Here is a 20,892-nt window from a genome sequence, read left to right as displayed (position 1 = left end):
GTACATTACAAATACAAATGGGAAACTCAGACTTGTGACTGCTCTTTTAATATCTGTCAAGAGATTTTTGTAAAAGTGTCAGTTTGACATCACAACATAGAATCAGCTGAATTTAATCAGAACTATATCAAATCAGCTAGCATCTTCAACTTTGTTGTTGATCAATCAGGTTACAAAGTTGCACTCCAGTGTTCTGTAAATCTGCAGACTGTGACGAGGGTGGATGTCTGCACCCGGAAGAAGCTGTGAACGGATGTTTTACTTACATTTGCAGACTTTTAATGATCAGCAGTCTTTTGATGTAAAATTGCTTGACTTGGTCCCATTATTGCTCTTTTGTACCGATATGAAACAAATGCTAGATAAACAAAATCCTTTAGTTAGGAAACAGCATTTGGATGCATGCGTTTTAGAGTAGCAGGCTTAGCACTTGGTGATGAGTGACAGCTCCCCCACCTCAGTCTCTACACACACACACACACACACACACACACACACACACACACACACACACACACACACACACACACACACACACACACACAAACATGTTAGTCAGGCAGACACCTGTTCAAACAGGGAGTGTTAATGAACTGTTTCTGTTGCTTGGGCTCTCCCACTATGTCTGCATGCATGTACAGTCCACAGTATGTGTGGTCTGCCATAGCTTATCCTGCTAAAATTGTCTGCTTGTATCTCCTTCCCTCTCTCTGTGTGAATAAGCATGTCTGCTCCAAATCTCAGCAGTCTGAGAGGAGTAAACTATTTAGTCTGGTCATTTGTCTGCCTCCTTCTTACTATATTTGTGTGTGTGCATATGTGCACTTCAATGAAGATAAATGGAGTATGGTACTATGTATATTTATATGACATTAATCCATTATATGCCTGAATATTATGTGGAAGACTGCAGTGTCTCCTCTTCTCTTCTCTTCTCTTCTCTTCTCTTCTCTTCTCTTCTCTTCTCTTCTCTTCTCTTCTCTTCTCTTCTCTTCTCTTCTCTTCTCTTCAAGTAAATGAAATAAGGTAAAGCACAAAAAAGTGAGCTAAGAAGAAACCACTGTTTTCCCACTCTTGACAGTATGAGCCTGTGTTTTACTCAAGAATGTAACATGTAGTTATTGTTTACTATTATCTATACTGTGAATCTCATATAGGGTATATGTCTCATATTATAATTTTAAAAGTAGCCATTATTTTATGTAAGAAATATATGAAAGGGGACATTTTAATTAAAAAAAAATCATGTCTCATTCTCTACATTTCTTCAGTTTGCATTCATATGGGCTGTCGTTACATATAGCAAAAAACATTACCCACAGCCCTTGCTCAAATGTAATCATATATTACTATTCTGAAACTTCTTCCTCTTCCTTGTCTTCCTCATCTGCCTCTCGGACTGTTTCCATTCACTGCTGGTTTCAAATTTCAACACACCCTTCCAGCCTGAGCACTTTGAACTTAGCAACAAGTGTAAACAATTGTGAGTTGTTGGGTTTAAGAAATGACATCTGCGCAGTTTAACCTCCGCCTCGTTCGGCACTGCAAGTGAATCATTGTGCAAAAAATTGTTTTTAGACTTAAGAGTTTTGCATAGATCTGCAAATTCTGTCCAACTAGATGAAAGCAGGTTAATATTTTGTGAGTAACTTATTCATTCTAATCAGTCAGAATTTGAGATAGCATTTCAGCACTAAACATAAACATAATACGTAAACTGTATTATGGCAAGGTAGTGCAAACACATTTTAATCTATGTTATGACAAGAACAGCAGATAAACAAATCAGTGCAAAATCACTTAAAAAAATAGTTACCTCTGTGGTACCAAGGATGTTAATTATAGTTTTATATTGGCAGGTAATGGCATCTCAGATTGAAACCCCATCAGTGCTTCCTAGAGTTCAAAAAGCAAGCAGTCTAATAAGAGACCAATAAGAAAAAGAGGACTTATTTAAGCAAGAAACACAAGGGATGGTGAACTGATGGTATCTGCATATGTGGTTTTCATCATGGAGCATTGAGGAGGAGGGGATGGCGGGGAGATGGGTTTTGCTGGCCTCCACAATCACCTAACCTTATCCCAGCTGATGGTGGATTGGGATGAGTGTGCAGGAAAAATAAGTGCTCATTGTATGTGTGAAGTCATTCAAGACTGCATCCTGTTGATGACATCATGAAGGTGGTCGAGAAAACATCAAGTCTGTGCAAAACCCTCAAAAGGTGGCTACTTGGAAAAACACACATCATTTTCTTTTTTGGATACTTTCTTTTTATTGTTTTTCTTTGAACATTATACAGGGGAGATAGATGGTAACAATGAAACAGAACATAAAAATAAAATAAAATTCAATTCAATTAAAAAATAAAAAAGGAAGAAAAAATAAAAATAAATAAATAAATAAAACAGGTGAAAAAAGAACGTGTTGGGTCAACATGTTTCTACAATTGATCAGTTCTCATTATCAATGTAGAATAGAATAGAATAGAATAGAATAGAATTCAACTTTATTGTCATTGCACATGTCACAAGTACAGGCAACGAAATGCAGTTTGCATCCACCCAGAAGTGCTTTAGCCATGATATAGATATATTACAAAATATATATTAGCAATACATATATAAATATATTACAGAAATGGATCTGTTTTAGGTATGAGGGTACAAAATATGGGTTTATTATGGGTATGTTATAATGTACACGGTATGAAGGAATGTTATGAATATGCTATAACTATAGGTATGTAGAGGCTGTAGTGGTGTACAAGCTATGTACAAGCTATGTACAGGCTATAAATATGAAAACTATACAGAAATATGAACTAGGCAAGTTATAAACAGTTGTAGAATTAAAATTTATCGTATTGTACAGAATGTTTGTTTATGCAGATTTATACAGTAGTGCAGTTAAGATAAGTGAAATATGTGGATAATTTCTACAGAGGCTATATAAAGTGCTAGTGGTTGTGAGTGGTGGTTCAGCCATGTTATTATTGTGTGTATGAGGGTCCAGTTGTCCAATGTGATGGTCTTTATCCTGTCGAGTTTATGTAATCAGTCCATTTCTCCCACGTTCGATGGTGATGATCTTCCTGCGTCCTTATTCTATAAGTCAGTTGTTCCATAATTTGTATCTTGTCTATAATTTTGATCCATTCATCCTGCAATGGTGGGTCTATCTTGTACCATTTTCTTGTGATTGCCTTTTTACAGGCTGCAAGCATCATTTTCAATACGTATCTATCCTCTTTCAACACATTTCCCGTAATGACACCAAGATATAATAATGTACAAGACTTAGATACAGCATAACCCAGAATATTACCCATAACTAAATGAACATCTTCCCAAAATTTTGCGATCTTGAGACAGAACCAGAACACATGGGAATGATTCACATTTACATCTCCACAGCTTCTCCAACACAGTTGTGGTAATGAAGTGTGTTTGTTCCTAATTAACACACATCATTTTCATTTTTTGCCTATTATATGCTGGACTCCTTTGAGTTGAAAGTGAGACAACAGTAACTGAAGTTACAGAAGAGCATCTTGGAACACAAACATGTCGAACCGTGAAGCAGCAGAAGACCACACTAGGTGTCACTCTCGTCAGCTAAGAACAGGAAACTAAGGCTACAATTTGCACAGGCTCATCAAAATGGGATAATAGAAGTTTAGAGGCTGATTCTATTGCAGAAGGAAGATTCAGCTAATGAGTAATGATGTCAGTATTGAGTTTGACAGCGTGGGCATGTAGAAATGATATAAAGAATATAGACTTGCAGCCTGAACAACCAGGAGAGTAGGGAAATGAGTGAATACAGATCTTCCTTACTGAACTTATGTTTAAGCTTCATATTGAAAAAAAATGTCTGCCTGGTCTGATGAATCTCAATTATGCTGCATCATTCAGATGGTCAGGTCAGAATTTAGTGTAAACCACATGAAGGCATTGATCTATCTTGCCTTCTACCCACAGATCAGGGAAGTGGTAGTTGGTGTGGAGGATATTTTCTTTATGCACTTTGAGCCCCCTAGAACCAATTGAGCATTGTTTAAATGCAGTACCTGAGTTTTTCTGTTGACTGTGTCCATCCCTTTGCAATCAAATGGTCTCCAAACCAATCAAACAGAGCCTCTCTAGGAAGAGATTCACGTAATGGATGTGCAACAAATCTGCAGTAATGGTGTGATGCTGTCATTTCAATAAACACCAAAATCTCTGAGGAAATTTTCCAGCACCTTGTGGAATCTATGCCATGAAGAATTAAAGCAGTTCTGACGGCAAACAAAGCTCAATGTGCTAGAGAGGTGTACCCAATGAAGTGTCCAGTGAATGTAATTCAAACTACTTTTTACACTTTCAGTATTTTATTCAGTGCAGAAATTAAAAATAATGCAAATACCTAAAATAAAAAGTTGTGTTCAAACTTGTCAGACTCGTACTTTCATTCACAGGCTGGTTTTATGGTGAGACTGAGCTCTAATAAATTGCTGAGTCAAAGATGGAAGTGAGAAACAAAACGCTGGATAACCTGACTTAGAAAGACATTCTCATGTTTGGCAGTTTATTTAAAATGTCAAACATTTAAGCGTTTACAAAGCTCAGCCTCTAAATAGAGCACTGTAATTCTGATAATATTGTGTACCAACATGATTATTAATATGTTATCACCTGTTACAGCAGTTATACACAACAAACAGCGCAAATTACTTTCACAATTACCCCTTTATATAGATACAGTGCTACACCCTTTACACTTTCAGTCATAATTAAGCCGAGGTGTTTACCCAGTGGGCGTGTGTGTGTGTGTGTGCGTGTGTGTGTGTTACACATAATGTGTAAGTGTGTGGTTTAGTAGCTGCTGTGCCCTAAAACAAACCTGGAGTACTTTCACTCCTGAATATTACCTCTGCTTTAAGGACATCTTGCACGACTGCTTTGACAACAAGGCAGACACACACACATTCATGCAGTTGTGTTTCTATTACAATAATTCACCATAGTGACTGGTGAAAAAGATTACAAAATGCTGAAGGGCTGGTATACATAACCTCCCTTGCACATTAGCGTAAGTCCATGTTTTGGAAACTCAAGCCTGCAGTCAAAGCCCCTTACAGCAAGCACCTGTGGAGCTGTGTTTTTACACACACAGTAACACGCAACAAGGGTATTAGGAGTGTGAACGCCTGAAGGACTCAGGTCCCCTACAAGATTTCTCCCTTAGTAGCTTAGTAGTCTTCTCTCCCCCTCTATTGCTCTTTGGTTGTTTCTCTTGTCAGATCTCTCTCCATATTTTAAGCTAAATCGCAACTGGACCACTCAGCATGAATTACAGGGTGATACAGGATTATGCCATAATGTCCACTTATTTCCACACTTGCCAACAGATAATAAATGAGGTGTGATTATGGTCTCTTCATCTAATTCGCTGGGATACACACAGACACATATAGTTTGTGATCTCACGCTCCTTGGGGGTGCTGCTGGATAAAGGAGCTGTTGCTGTAATCCCCTTGGCTGCTGCAGTCTCTCCTGCTCTAGGCAGATTTGCAGGGAAGGCAAGGAGCCAAGAGAGGAGGAGAAACCGGTAAAGCAGAAAGGAGCTAACATAATTGGTGTTAGTGAATAAAAGATCACATGATATCCATTTATGGCTGGCATAATTTGTTTAGATTGTTTTATTTACTGGCTTTCTGTAAAACCTGAAATCACTTTGCAGCCATGAACTGAGATGTTATCTCTTCTTTTATATCCATGGTTCTAGTAGAGTGCTAACCGGAGTTTCATAATCTAATTCATTTGCTAAAGTGATGCTGAAGCATTAACCCCCACCCCTCAGTCTCAGAATTTAAATCCACATGAGTGTAAAAATATAGTCACAAGACAAAGAAAGCACCCCATCTTTTAATCCTAAGGTTTTATGCACCTGCTGACTTGAGTTTGTTTTGTAACCACAGGACCTGAGCATGCTTACACTTATTGAGTCTAAAATGAACTCCTCTGTATGCCAAATGATCTCCCACATAGCAGCAACAGAATGGCTGAAAAAGGAGGCAACTAATCCAAACTAGTCCTCAAACAATGAGTGAAAAGGGGCCTTCACAGAGTTGTGCAAAAAATAACAAATAAATGAATAAATATTAACAATAATAATAAAATGCAAACCTCATTTACATGAAACAACAATGTAATGAAGAAAACTATTTACAACAATGTTACTTTGAGTTATTGCTTCTAAATTATGGAGTGTGCATAGTTTTCCCACACACAGATTCTGTATTGTGGTTTTGCTTTTGTTACACAAATAATGACGCAGTGTAGTATGTCATGTGTTGTTGATATCAGGTTGTATTGAAATAATTTTGAAACCTGTTAGGGACCAGGTGATTTAAAATGCTGATATTTAAAACCTTATTACCCTTATTAATTAAAAATATTAAGTCTTCGTTTGTGATATCAGCTAAAAGGGTGATCGTGGCTCAAGAGTTGGCAGTTCGTCTTGTTTGAGCCCCGGCTCGGACAGTCTCAGTCGTTGTGTCCTTGCGCAAGACACTTCACCCGTTGCCTACTGGTGGTGGTCAGAGGGCCCGGTGGCGCCAGTGTCCGGCAGCCTCGCCTCTGTCAGTGCGCCCCAGGGCGGCTGTGGCTACAATGTAGCTTGCCTACACCAGTGTGTGAATGTGTGTGTGTGAATGGGTGAATGACTGAATGTAGTGTAAAGCGCTTTGGGGTCCTTAGGGACTGAGTAAAGCGCTATACAAATACAGGCCATTTACCATAAAATACTCAAAATTGCATTTTGATACAAACAGCAGGCTGTACCTAAAGGTGTCATGTTGGTGTTAGGTATGGATTGTAGATGAATCCAGACCTTTGAAGTGAGGTAACCCTAACCCTAGGCTTTAATTACTGTAACACCTTAATGACAAACACAGCAGTACTGAGTGTCTGTTTATTCTTATAATAAACAGACAAGACAGTAAGCGTAACAGACAAAATGTCAATGATAGCTCTCAGTCAGCAGGAATACTAAAAGGAATCCAGAAAGGACATGTGACAAATTTACTAAAGACAGTTAAACTAAAATATGGCACACACTCATTTGTCTTTAAATTGCTTGTATGCCAGATTACAAGGTGGTGTTTTATTTCTTTGAATGGAAGATGATTTGCAGTGCTGAAAATACATTTTTTCCATGAGGTTCTTGCATGTTCTGTATTTGGTCATTTGTGTTGTGCACACACAGCACTATGGGACAAAATCCAATGGATGACACATTCACTTTGCATAAATCACGATATTTTACAGTCAAGACATGCTTTAAGGTAAGGTTGAGGCTTAATTTGGGTTAAGGATAACGAGAGGTAGCGTCGGAAATAGGGTTAAGAGAAGTCACTGCATCCAGTCTCTATCCATCCATTCGCCTATCACATCTGTCTTAGGGCAAGAGGCAGGGTACACCCTGGACAGGTCGCCAGTCTGTCACAGGACCTGCAGTCTTTTCATTCAAAGTCTTTTCATTCACATGAAGCTCCAAACTGACAAGTCCCTATGCAGAAGGCTCTACAAATCAGCTCTAAGCTGGCCTCCAGTATTTTCAGTGCTCCAAAAAAATGGTAAAACACTTAAATGCTTCCCACATTTGTCTGATCAACTTTGTCTTGTTTAGTAAGACCCACATTCACCGGTAGCATTCAGAAACCTCGATAAGATTTGTGCCACAGTTTTCAAATTTCTTCAAGAAAACTCCAGCTGGAATATTGAGGGTTTTTTTGTGTTTACACATGAAAATACAATGAAGAAAAAAAGCCCGGATTCTTTAAACACAAAATCATTCCTGGAATAAATCCATGAGAACAGACATTTTTCGTCTCGCTTCTTTTTAGATGTTCTCACAAAGTTCCAAACATACCACTTTCAACCTTTAGAGACAAGTGACAAATGGTTTCTGGCTGTTTCTTGTTAACTCAGACATGACTCCAAAGATGGCAATCGGGGTGAAATATGAAGCACAAACAAACAAAATATCAACTAAAATAGCTCACAGATCACCAACTTGCTGTGCCAGTTGTGACTTGAATGTCTCCCATAGCATGTGTGTGTGTGTGTGTGTGTGTGTGTGTGTGTGTGTGTGTGTGTGTGTGTGTGTGTGTGTGTGTGTGTGTGTGTGTGTGTGTGTGTGAGCTATGAAGAATTGTGATATGGGGGAGACACAGCTCCTGTCATCACTTAAGAGAACAAGTAGGGGAGGAAACATTTTCCCACCACTGCAAGGATACAAGATGATCAGTGAAACGCAATAAAATGCTTACACATGCTCACACATAGTAACTCTGCAACTCTGTGGGAGAAGGTTGGAGAGAAAGACACACCAGCTGTTTTGATTCTGAGCATTCATACTCAGGGATGTAAAGACACAAGCAATGGGGCGATGTTGTGGGCGGCTTTGGCGTGCGTGTTAGTTTGAAACGGGATCCTTTTCACTTGTCGTGCAATAAAAGAACAACATGCAAGACTTGCACTGAATACAAAGCTCCTTGATAAAGCCAAGTGTTTACAGTATAGTAAAATGCCAGTGCTAATGGGCCAGAATAAGGAGAGGCGGGTAATCCTCCTACAACATGGAAGCTGATATTTTAAAATGAGCAACAAAGCCAAGATGTGTTATTTAAAAAAAAAAGAATTCAATGGCCTATAAAAGACCTAACGATGCTTTGTGGAACGGTTCTTTGTTTAAAGATGGAAATGTATTTTTTGCCTCAGGAGGAATCCACCAATTAAAAACTTACTTTGCCATGCTTCTGTCATGATCAAAGCAAAGGCCATACACGCACGCATGCACGCACAAACACATGCACACACACGTGCACACGCAAACCCTTGGGCCTTTGGGAGTGAAGCCTTGGCAGGGTCTGATGAACTGCAGCATTGTTACAGATCACTGCAGGTGTCCAGCACTCTTTCTCCTCAGACCTTCCTTCTGCCTTGAATGTTGTGACAAATTCTGTGAATAAAAGGTAGTCGAGGTCATAAAACCATCTCGGAAACATTTTGGAAAAACACCTGCACAATTAAAAATTTCCGCTGCACAACAGATGTGCAACAGCTAATGCTTGCAAACTTGTGCATGCGTGTGTGTGTGTGTGTGTGTGTGTGTGTGTGTGTGTGTGTGTGTGTGTGTGTGTGTGTGTGTGTGTGTGTGTGTGTGTGTGTGTGTAAGCAACACAGGTGCAGTCAGGGACACAGGGAGAAACAACGCTCTTGCCCTTTGAACTTGATCTTGAAAAGAAAGCTGCTTTTGCTTCCTGTCAAATAAGCTTAACTGTTATGCCTTCAAGCTCTAGTCAGCACAAACTGGTCTGGCAAAAACTACAAGCTATTCATTTATTCACAGGAAGCTCTCAAACCATTTCAAAAGTTTTATTCACACTCTTGTCTAAAACAACTCCAGTGACAGCTATTGTCATTTTATAGTTTTCTTTTTTTGATTTGTGGTGTTGTACTTGGAAGATATTGTTACAGGACAGGTGACAATCATAAATTTTATCTCAGCTCATGTCCAAAAATGTTTTTTTCTTTTCTCACTCTCTGGCAAACAGCTCCAGGCAGGATCTGCCTAATTCACGTTGCATTCGTTGGTGTTTGTTGGGAAGTAGGCATATGATATCTAAGGGATGACACCTGGCCCCTCAAAACTTTAACAACCTGGAGGTGTAGACCAGGAAGTGGAGGAGGAGGGAAGCTTGAGAGCCCATAAGTGGAGCCCGAGTAGCTCCTTTATCAACTCGCTGATAGGAGACGACTGTGTATGTGTGTGTCAGAGCTGTTCAATGCTTTGCTTGTCTCTGCTTATCACCGCTAATTAAAACATTTGGATTCTTCTGGCTGGCTCTGGAGGAGTTGCTGTGTGTCTGAGCATGTGCGTGGGAGACATGAGAGCGGAGAGGAGTCAAAGGAAGGAAATGTTGCAGCTTGAAAGACTTCCTGTCCATCTATGGACAGAAGGGCTCAACACATACTCGCTATCAACAGCTGGCAGACATGCTGTTTCTGCAGAGACTTATTTAGAGACAGCTGTGGTTTCTGCATGTTCAGGCTAATATTCCAAAATGATTTTTATCTGTTTTATTATTTGTTACTCATCATATGTAATAGCACTTCATATCTAAATACATTAAACAATACATATATAATCTGTTCATAGAAACATAAATGCAACTGAGAGGTGCTGAGGGGCAAATCCATTTATGGTACTTGCTTTCTCACAAGCTTTACCTTTGCACTCCTACTTAACTCTCAGACCCTCATCCCTGAGCTATCTGTGTCTGTTCCTAATGGACACAGCACACACAAACACACACACACATACATGTAGAAACACACACAAACAATAAAGACTAGACCTACTTCCTTAAATATGGCCCTGCTCTTTATAAGATCTGGGTGGGCTCATCTCTGTATCCTTTCTAATCCTTGCCATGACCTCTGTCCCCACTCATACAAACACAGCGGTGGGGTAACTACATTTCCTAACACACAAAATATCCCTGATAAAATGAAACAAAAAAAGAGAGCACATTTTCATAAAATGCCAAACATTGGTAAGAAAAACAAAACATGCCACCTTCTTCCCAAAAAGTTGATTCTGTTCATCTGGACGTAGCGATTCGAACAGAATCAAGTTTTTGGGATTGTCTTACCTGGATGATTGAGCATGCATCAAAACATCTCACTTTCTTACGTTGCTGCGTGATCACGTAACATAACGAATTTACCAGTATGCCAGAGGAACAATGAGGACTGATTATGTGGAATCTGCTCAAATTGTGCAGAAAGGTGTCATATCTAATTCCTTTTGAAACCACGAGGCCTGTGAGTGCTGATGTGGTTGCCCTATGATGGATGGGCCTTCCCCTGGGGTAGCTGATGTCTTTTGGCTTTACTGTAAATGTTTACATTCCTACTTGCACTGATGCTATCTGCTAATAGTTTCTGGGACAAGCCTGAGGAAGCCTGAGGAGTCCTCTGGGTGGGATTATTTGCTGTGTGTGTGTGTGTGTGTGTGTGTGTGTGTGTGTGTGTGTGTGTGTGTGTGTGTGTGTGTGTGTGTGTGTGTGTGTGTGTGTAAGAGAGAAAGAGAGAGGAAGAGAAAGACAGAGACCAGGTCAAAGGGAAGCAGATCTGTCTTTATACTTGGGGATTAACCATGACCCCTCTCTTTCCTGAGTCCTGGCCTGTGCCTCCTTGGGGGGGGGGGGGGGGGGCAGCGCATTAACAGCACCTCACTGCTGCTCCATTTTCTTCCCAAAGCAGAAAAAGACATTTGGGTGTCTCTGACAGTACAATCAACAACTGGCACACTCGTGAGAGGGCAGCCTCTCCCAGTCTCAGTGTGGCGTGAGCTCTAAATCCGTTCATTTCACCGAGAAGTCTCGGTGCCAACAGCCGTTATGTGACCGTGGTATTGTTAAATCAACAAGGCCCTTAAGAAAATAATTCCTATTGCAATAGGCGCATCGGAAATGCATGCATAATTGCTGCTCAGGGGCCTTGTGAGAATGCTCTGTCAATAGATCTGTATCTTAAAAACGCAGCCTAGCATGGATTATGTGAGGACTGCCATTCCTGTGTTGCACACTACAGAGGCAGCCCCACCCTCAAGGCATTCCTCTGCAACATAAAAGACAGCAGGTAATTACCTGTTTCCACTGCCATTATTAAGTGTTATTTAAATCTGCTATTAATACTCTGTTAAGTTGTGGGAGCTGGTGCGAGTGATTGTTCAAAGAGGCGGACAAACACGTTCTTCTGCACCGCTGTCTGGTCGTCTCTTCCCTTTCTTTCACTCTCTCTCTGCCGTCTCCGGACGTGCTCGCGAGGAGACACAAAAACAAAGCACAACTCAAAATGTTTATATACTTAAGCATCGCATTTAGAGTAATGTTTCATAGCTCAGTGGACTACTGGCTGGAGCACATTCCCGGGCACAAATGCTCTTAAAGAAGTGATAAAGGATGTGACCTTAGAGTGATTCACTGCAGTGATAATAAAGAACGGATAAGAGCTGTTGTTTCCGGTTTTGTACCTGGAACGAGTTTGAATTTCTTATCCACAGAACATCTGACCTACCCAGAAAACGGTGGCAAGCACTTCTAAACAATTGTTGAACTTTGGTGATAATAGTGAAGCTGGTACGATGGTTACGAATCAAGGAGCTATCAGATAATGACAAAGGAGTGCCGAGATAGTTTTTTTTTTTAACTCCCCAGTGTATAATTTTAGAAGTGGAGCAGTAAAAGGAGTCATTAATGTAATGAGTTGTGTTTTACAGATGCCATAATGACAGTTATGAAGCTCAATAGCTGACGGTGATCAAAAAATTCTTAATTTGATGCTACCTGTTGGGTAAACTCATGGGTGTCAATTGCACATTCTGTCAATGACGGTGTTTAAAGTGATACTGAGTAAGCGATGCCTATGTTATGGTTATCTTAGTAAAGCATGTACTAATTGCTACTTAGGCCACAATCGTCTGGAATGGGGGTTAAAATCCTTGCAGAGATCTCTATATTTACTCCATCAGATAATTTAAAAGAAATAACCGTGCAGTGTAACCAGCTGCTTTTCCAGTGATTATCTTATCCCACAGATGAACTTCAACTCTTCCCTCTTGAACTGCTGCCAAGTCTCTACCATGTAAGTGCACTGGGTTCCTCGGTATCTTAGCCAGATCTAGCCCTTGCTCATCTCATCCAGTTTCAGTATTGTATTACAATTATGAGATCTAGGATGCTTGCATTGGATAACCAATGTGATGTTACCAATGGCTGCCATCATATACCTCTGTATAGATCTGTTTAGATCAGAATATGCATATATTCAGTCAACAGGAGTCTTGTTCTGCCAAAGGTTTTCTTTGTTTTTTCTATTAAACGGGAGTTTTACCTTCCCACTGTCACCTTGTGTTTTCTCATAGGGGATCATCAGACTGTTGGGGTTTTTGCTCTAATAATTTATGGTCTTTAACTCGCAGCATTAAGGGCTTTGAGGTGTCTGTTGTTGTGAATTGGTGCTACATAAACAAATGAACTGAAAAGCCTCTCCAGAGCAGAACAAGGACTACCGACACCAGCTGCCAACACCAACTGCAGAGTCGACACCAGATCCTCTCTGAAGAAACAGATGAATGACATGGAAGAGCTCCTCGATAGCACACAGGCTGGTAGGAAAAACACAAGATAGCGAGGGCTCGGGGTAGCTGGTTAATAATAAGTGAACACTCAAAATAAGAGCAGTGGGATTGTCCTTTAGGAAATCATTGCATTTTATGTGAAAAATGCTAAAATGAGACGCCAGTTGCGCCACTCAAGCAAGGCTTTGTGTTTAAAACACTGATGTATGTTGCTATAATAGACTGTATATAAAAATGGGAATCAGCTACAGTAGTAGTTTAAGTATTATTAATATGCTCAGGGTAAGATTTTTGCATGGGTCACTACACACATTCAGACACCTGGAAATTAATTCACATAAAAACTACTAATTAACATATTACTAGAAATTAACTTAATGTACTACATTGTTTGCAGTAAAAGCCTTAAAATGCTCCAAAAGTATCACAAAGACTGTGAGCAGCTTCAGTTGTAGATCTCCAAATCCAGTTAAAGCATCCACAGTCCTGATGCCATTTAGCATTACCACAGCTACTGTCACAGATGACACTTCCTATGTTAAGTGCAAATCTGCTGAAATAAGTGCCAGCAGCAGAAGCAGCATTGCAGTGCAATAATAATAACACAGAATTATATCCAGGGACACGGTATTAGTCAACTGTGAGCACAAAACTAGCCTAGGTAAGTGTTTTCTCTGGGAATTTGAAGTAAAAAGTATGAAATAACCGTACAACACTTTAGTTTAACAATAACTAAATAATAAATCAACTGAACCTTGCAACTCTTCAGGAGCTGCACAATATTGTCATAAAACCGAAAAATATTTTCTACCTTGCATCTTGTATCTTGGGTTACGTTTTTTTAACCAGCTGCTTAAAGCTCTGGTTTTCCATGGTGTAACCATTACCAGTAATTTTGTCCTTTTTCATAGCCTGGTCATTCTCAGCCCTGTTTTTTGATGAAACATATTTGTTTTGTCCACCTTTAGCAGGAGATTTTTTTTCCTATGCTTTTCAGAATTCTGTGCTTTGTTAGAATTTGCTGAAGCAGCTTCCTTTTTGGGTAATAAATCATTAATGGTGGTGACATACGGCTCCTGCTCTCAGACATGCCTGGGCTTATCTCAGTGTTGCGTGCACTAGGACATGGCAGTACAATACCAATGATATCATGACATGGCATTTTTATACCACATAAAAATTTATGCTGGTATTGTTGTTATGATATGGCACCGAGCTAAATCCATGCTCGGAATTATGTTCACCATGGTGATGCAGTGGTTAGCACTCTCACACCTTTTTGCATGTTTGCATGTTCTCCCTGTGCCTGCATGGCTTTCCTCTTGGCACGATTCAAAGACAAGCATCTTAGGTTACAGATTAAATATGGTGAAATGCAGCTCAGGCAGTCCATTTCCATGAAAAAACAAACAAACAAACGATATTTTGATAATTACTACAGTGCATGGATGTAATCTCACCAAATACAGAACCACTGAACTGACCTGATAAAACTAGTAAGGGCCAAGGTCAATCCAGTAATTGAAGTCCATTCTGAGGGGACATGAACATTGGCATTTTATTTCCATTGGTGATCTTTTCCATTGTTTTTTTTTTTTTTTAAAGTTAATCGGGTGCAAATAACATTACCAGGTTGACCCAACACTGACCTAACCTTCTTAATATAGTATATCATTTACATGCTGCTTTTACAATGCAAATAGAGATGGTGCATGTGTTTACTTTTAGCTTTGCAATCATATAGGGCAGTTTACATATTGTGGATAAACCCCTGACTGGTTCTCTAACCTCTGTGATGTCTGACTGCTTGTGCTCTTTTTTTCCCTTTTTTTTTTAGGGGGGGCACCTTGAACTTTGTTGTATGAATGGTAGGTACAGCTCCCAGCAGCTCAGCAGTGTCTTTGATGGAGACAATGTCATAATGTAAAGTAAGGTAAATTGACCTTTTAGCTGAAGCTCACCTGTGAATGAGTTTTAACTGGTGTTAAAACCTTAAACTTATCCTTTGTCGCAGTCTCCTTTCTGTTTTGTTGTCTGTGGGTGGAAATTTACACGAGTGTGACGCATCACAGAATAGGTGCAGGAAAAGAAAAACTCTTATCTTGTCACGGTAGAAAGCTCTGACTAGACCAACTATTTACCAGCACAATGTGAATAATCAGAGCACATAGAAAGTGGCGTACCGTGGCGCAACAGTGTTACACCCTGACCTTTTCTGCTGAAAAGTGTTGTTTTTTTTTAAAGTCTTTAAAAGCAAGTGTGCGCAAATGAAAATAATTTATCTGTGAATTATGGTTAGACATCGAAAAGAAGATGTGTTTTTCCTCCCACCCTGAAACCTGCTGCGCACAGTGCCAACCACTTACTGTAGTCTGAAGTGCTGTTTTGATACAAGAGATAGATGGGGTTTGGGCTGGAGCCAGAGTGCAGCAAAAGGTGATCATCTCTGCCAAAGCTGCCTGCGTTGGGAAAAGGGAAGCTGAAGCACTGTTACATCCCAGTTCTTTGATGTCTCTTTAATGTTGTAGTACTGTAATGATAATATTGTTTGGGATTATAAAGACAGGACACTGCGGTGCTTTTTAGACCTTGCAAACCTTTTGTAACCCTGCAGTGTCAAGGGGATCAGTAAACATGTTACATAAACTGTATCTTTTTTAAATATTATTCCTGGGGGAAGATAAATTATTTTATCTGACCATCCTTTCTCCACCATCTGCAAGCTCCTTTGATAAAACACAGGCCTAGATGTTAACTCCCTCTGGATGGTAAATGCAATCAGTTAAAAACCAAACTAAAATGCTGGTCCCCTTGTATAGGAATTACATTTTTTCCTATGGCGTCTGATCACTGTGCCGTTCCTTGAGAGTGATGATGAGGGTGTAGTCTTTTCAGTAAAGCATGATTAATGTGCACTGTCTTGTGCAGCCTGGCTCCATGGTGCAACATCTCCACGGTCTATTAACCATCTCTGACTAGTGCAGCACATAGTAGAGAGCACACCTATGCAGAAGGATTAAGAAACCCCCCCCACAATTTTTGTATAAAACAACAGCAAAGATTCTTCTTCCTAATATCACGTAAAGGTTTGTGCAATGCTGAAATGTTAGAGGAGGAAGTCAGCCAACTAGATGAACACCCATTTCCAAACAGACACTTTAAAAGCATAAACTCTATCCGTGTGAGATACAGAATGTTAGAAGTACATTCGTGTGAAGAAGCCTTATTGCTTTCTAATCTGTTGCTTTAGTACCGTGCAAAAGAAGAATGTCTTCTTGCAGGTGTTAATGTTAAGTTTCACGATCAATAAAGGTGTCCCATAAATAAAATAAATGCCCACTAAAAGTGTCAGAGGCCTCGGTCAAGCTTCTCACACATCAAGATAAGCTACTTTCTCTTGTTGGGTTTGTATAACTTCCAGATTCCTTTCTGCTCCGTCTGGTCGCTCACAATGAGCTGTTGCTGGCAGTCATGGGGGAAGAAGAAAAAAACAACATATATATCATCCTATGAACTTGTGAGAAACCCAGTCAGCACTTCATTTTAAGACACTGCAGAGATGACCCCATCAAATTTCTAAATTGCATTTAAGATATTGTGCACCATCTGACACCGTAGTATAGGTATGAGGTTAAATATGACAACAGAACCTACATTATTTATATTTTATTTTCATCCATATCCTTATATAGATATTAAAAAACACAGTTCTTATATTTATCACTGTTGTGACCTTGATTTGATTATAAAAACCCCGAATAAAAATCTTGATATAAAAACATGGAGTATTTGAGATGGTGCATCATGGAGAAAGGGGTGATCTACAAATCTGTTGCAAACATAATGGTTTTTTTTTTATGAACAGAAAGAAGAACTCAGAGTAAAGAAAACTTTTAGGGTCGTGAGAGAAATAATTTCTCCTATATTATTTGAATAAGTTCAAACTTTCATGATGATTTCCACCGTCAACACAATGAAAATGATTTGCTTTGTTGTATTTCTTTTCTTTTCTTTTATTAATCCCACAAGAAAAGGTTGAAATATAACATTGTAGTTAATAATTATTATTTTTTTTTACTTTTGAAAGTTTTGAAATATAATTCATAAAATCACTTTTTAAAAAGTTAAAAGAAATATTTAAAAGTCATGATCCTGGCCAAAGATATACCTGTCACATAAGAGGTTTGAAGAAATCAGTAGTATTTCCCTTTAAAATGTTTTTTTTTTCTAACTTGCAAATAGTTACACAATATGAAACTGACAAAATATTAAACTACATTACTTATTCCGATTTAAAAATGGAGGATTTTCTGTATAAAATGTCCAATTACATCGTAAAATCCATCGAGTCAGCAGAAACCTCCTAAAGAGCAGAACGCTTGCATTTGAAGCGACACTTGTTGAAAACAGTTCTGCTTCTTTGCTTCGGAGCCTCAAAGCATCCCTCCACAAAACATGTCCATGTTCCAGGGTTGGTGGTAGTAGTAGTGCAGGTACGGGTAGTACTGATAGCCCCGGTACAGTGGCACAGTCATGGGGATATGTACTCCAATCCCCTGGTGGTATTGCTTTTGATCGTCCCGCACCAGAACTTTTACAGCCACTTTCTTTGGGGAGCTGCATACGACCATTTCGGTCGCCATCTGGCGACGTTTGGTTTTATATCTCCGGTTCTGGAACCAGATTTTCACCTGGGTCTCTGTAAGCTTCAAGGCTCCTGCCAGATCGGCCCGTTCGGGACCAGAAAGGTACCTTTGATTGCTAAAACGGCGCTCCAGCTCGTGGACTTGAGCGTGAGAGAAGGCCGACCTGGTGCGCTTCTTTGCACTGGGCCTGCACTGCTGCGCGTCCGGCGAACAGCTGGAGGTCTCCCCGCCGCGGTTACATCCCTCCTCCTCTGCACTCTCGCACTGCAGTCTTTTCTGCTGTTCGCCCTGCTCCTCACACTGCTCCTGGTCATCTGCAGCGACTGAAATAAAATATAAATCCGTGAACACAAGTAAATGTGCTGCTTCTGTACGTCAGGGTGATAAAGCACAAGGCCCCTGTTTTTTTGCTGATAGGTCATTCCAACAAGGTGCTGATGCTGGCCAATATGACAGTTTTCTATTGTATTTCTGTCATGATATTAAAGTTAAGGGATGTACCTGAATAAATACTTTGAACAAGTTTAAACAAATCCCACAGATTTCCACGACGCAGCGTTATAGTTTTTATTTTCCCACAAGCGATGTGCTCTTTACGCACAAAAAAGTCACATGGGGCATGAATAAATAGATACAAATTCTTGAGACAGTAATAATTACACTGTAGTTAGTTAAATTACACATCGATGTATTTTTATGGGGGAAATAATACACAGTTCTTCAATTTAAACACACGGTAACGGGATTTTTTTCTATTGTGAAAACGGTTTCTTACGCAAAATAAATAACTCGATAAAGTGATTATGGCGTGAAACACATTCGAGTTTTGTGATGAATGTTTATGTTCCTTCAACATGATGCTTTGTGCAATATAATTTAGATGAGAACGCCTACACACCAGTTTAAGATTTTTTTCCCGATACTCTTTACAGATGTTAAAAAAAACCCCACCTTCTATGAGCTCTGACTCTTCTCCTGTGTCCTCCTCTGTAGAAACCTCCGATTGGGCGCTTATAACGCGGGGATGTGTGGGAAGTGTCTCCGGGTAGACCTGGTTGCCATCCCTGCCACCATAGCCGGTGCGTGTGTTGTTCGCCTTTGTTTCGCAGAACTCCCCCGCGGTTCCCGGCTTGCCGTTGGCATCGAGTCCGGTGAGGATGTCTTTGATGGAAAAGGATGAAAAACTTAATGTCATAATTCAGATAAGAGCACGGGTATTTCCTCACTCTCGCGCGCGATTTCTTGGGAGGCATCAAGAAATCCGCCACTGGAAAGCAAAAACAAGCCCTCACTACTGATTCGTTCTTTTGCGCGTTGTAATTTAATTGCGGCGAACAGTCTAATGTGCTAATGAGCAGCCTATATCAGGATCTGTCAAGACTGTCAAGCAGTATTTCAACTGCAGCTCCAGTTAAGTTGTGATAGGATGTTATCTGTGCCTGCTGGTCCCTCCTTCGCACCGCCCAGCTTTAACGCTGGCCTCTTTGCTCAGTGTCAGTGAAGGACGAAGGACATTGATTCCCAAAGCTACATGGTTTTATTTTCTTTAGCTCTCGGTATTAGTACTGTGATTTTTTTTTTAAAAAAAAAGTAAAATCAATCTAGTTTAATCTGTAAGAGCCAAAGAAAATAAGTAGAACCTTCTGGTTATTCTTAACATGCTATCTGATACTAAACATGAATCAGACCCATTGGAAAATGTTTTCAGTTATTTTTACGCACAGAGCTGCTTTGTTTGCTTAACAGCTTCTTCTTCTCCTCTTCTTTCTCTTCTTCTTCTTCTTCTTTAGGCTGCTTCCTTTAGGTTTACCAACTATCAGATGTCATGTACATGTGTGAAAACCCAACGGTTTACGTTCACTAAGCGTGCGTAAAAATGCTGCTCAGTTCTGGTTTTCACCTGTGAGTTTGGTTTTAAAGCATTTCACAATGCAGGAATTTGCATTTAAAAACCATAAATAACTCTTTTGAAAATTCAAGTTTACTTTCCACTTGAGTCTAAACTAATCCAAAAAGGACTAGTTTGATTTTTAAAAAAATCTTCCATCTATCCATTCATCCATTCATCCATCCATTCGCTACCGCTTATCCTTTTCAGGGTCGCGGAGGGGGGGGCTGGAGCCAATCCCAGCTGTCATAGGGCGAGAGGGTACACCCTGGACAGGTCGCCAGTCTGTCGCAGGGCTTCTTCCATCTATTATTTAGTTTTAATTAAACTAAATGTCCATTTTTTATCATTGTGAATTATGTGACTGGTAAAATTGTGCACAATTTGAATCCTAAAGACCTGCATGTTTAAATATTTTATAATAAAACACATCTTAAGTCCAGTGTGAAGATGGACGTCTGCTGGTTCTGCCTTGTTGCTCGAACAGGTGTCTAGCGCCGCCATGTGGACAGGATTCTTGGTCTTCGCAGTTACACGTGAGTGAAAATAAAAGACGACAGCTACGCACATGCACATACGCACTCCCATAAAGACCAGGATTACACAATCTACCTTTCAGGTGAGGAGATGTACTGACAGATGCGGCGAGCTGCTTCCTCCATGTTTTTTGTTTCTAGTAATTGCAGTAAAATCTCCCTTTGTACCTCAAAGCCAGATCACCCTCCAGGGTGTTTTTAAGTGCCTGGAAGGGATAAATTTAAATTTTAGCGCAGTTTCCTGTGTCCAAACCACAACATGTCAGTTTCAAAATAGAACATCTGAATCCTGCAAATCAGCTTCGGAATGCAGTTTATTATTCATTTTGCAAAAACGGTTTGAAATCAATGGCGTCATGTTGATTGTAATTATGGAGTCTCACACGTCATTACACGTGTCTAAATAAAACCTCGACCCTACTTGCCTTTGTCCAGTGAGGAGCGTTAAGCGTGAAATTCTGCAAGTGCATATGTTCTACCAAAAGAGATATTTTTGATGAGATTTGGTTTGTGAGGAAAGATTTAGTTTACTGTTGTGCTCACACAGAAAGAGTATAACGTTTGAACTTTTGTGGACTTGTGATCAACTGGCTTTTTCAGTCAAAACCTTTTCTTTTTTTTCTT

The 20,892-nt window shown here is 39.8% G+C and overlaps 1 protein-coding gene across 1 annotated transcript; it reads right to left on the bottom strand.

Annotated features, from left to right (window-relative positions):
* Positions 1 to 16,914: 16,914 nt before the first annotated feature.
* On the bottom strand, positions 16,915 to 19,248 carry nkx3.3 (NK3 homeobox 3). The gene is made up of 2 exons (XM_080869309.1): positions 18,796 to 19,248; positions 16,915 to 18,167 (listed from the first exon to the last, which is right to left on the bottom strand). Exons 1-2 carry the CDS (start codon positions 19,037 to 19,039, stop codon positions 17,632 to 17,634), a joined length of 780 nt encoding a protein of 259 aa, XP_080725435.1. The 5' UTR covers positions 19,040 to 19,248; the 3' UTR covers positions 16,915 to 17,631.
* Positions 19,249 to 20,892: the final 1,644 nt, after the last annotated feature.

The sequence above is a fragment of the Rhamphochromis sp. 'chilingali' genome, assembly GCF_963969265.1.
Source record: "Rhamphochromis sp. 'chilingali' genome assembly, chromosome: 20".
In the NCBI taxonomy this organism is placed as follows: domain Eukaryota; kingdom Metazoa; phylum Chordata; class Actinopteri; order Cichliformes; family Cichlidae; genus Rhamphochromis; species Rhamphochromis sp. 'chilingali'.
This window is presented reverse-complemented; position numbering and strand designations above follow the sequence as displayed.

What these genes read in the sequence shown, in the direction of transcription:
- nkx3.3 (XM_080869309.1), bottom strand. Translation starts at nt 19,039, where the DNA reads ATGACATTAAGTTTTTCATCCTTTTCCATCAAAGACATCCTCACCGGA. An exon ending in AGAGTCAGAGCTCATAGAAG is followed by an intron (nt 18,168 to 18,795) that starts GTGGGGTTTTTT and finishes ATTTTATTTCAG; the next exon opens with TCGCTGCAGATGACCAGGAG.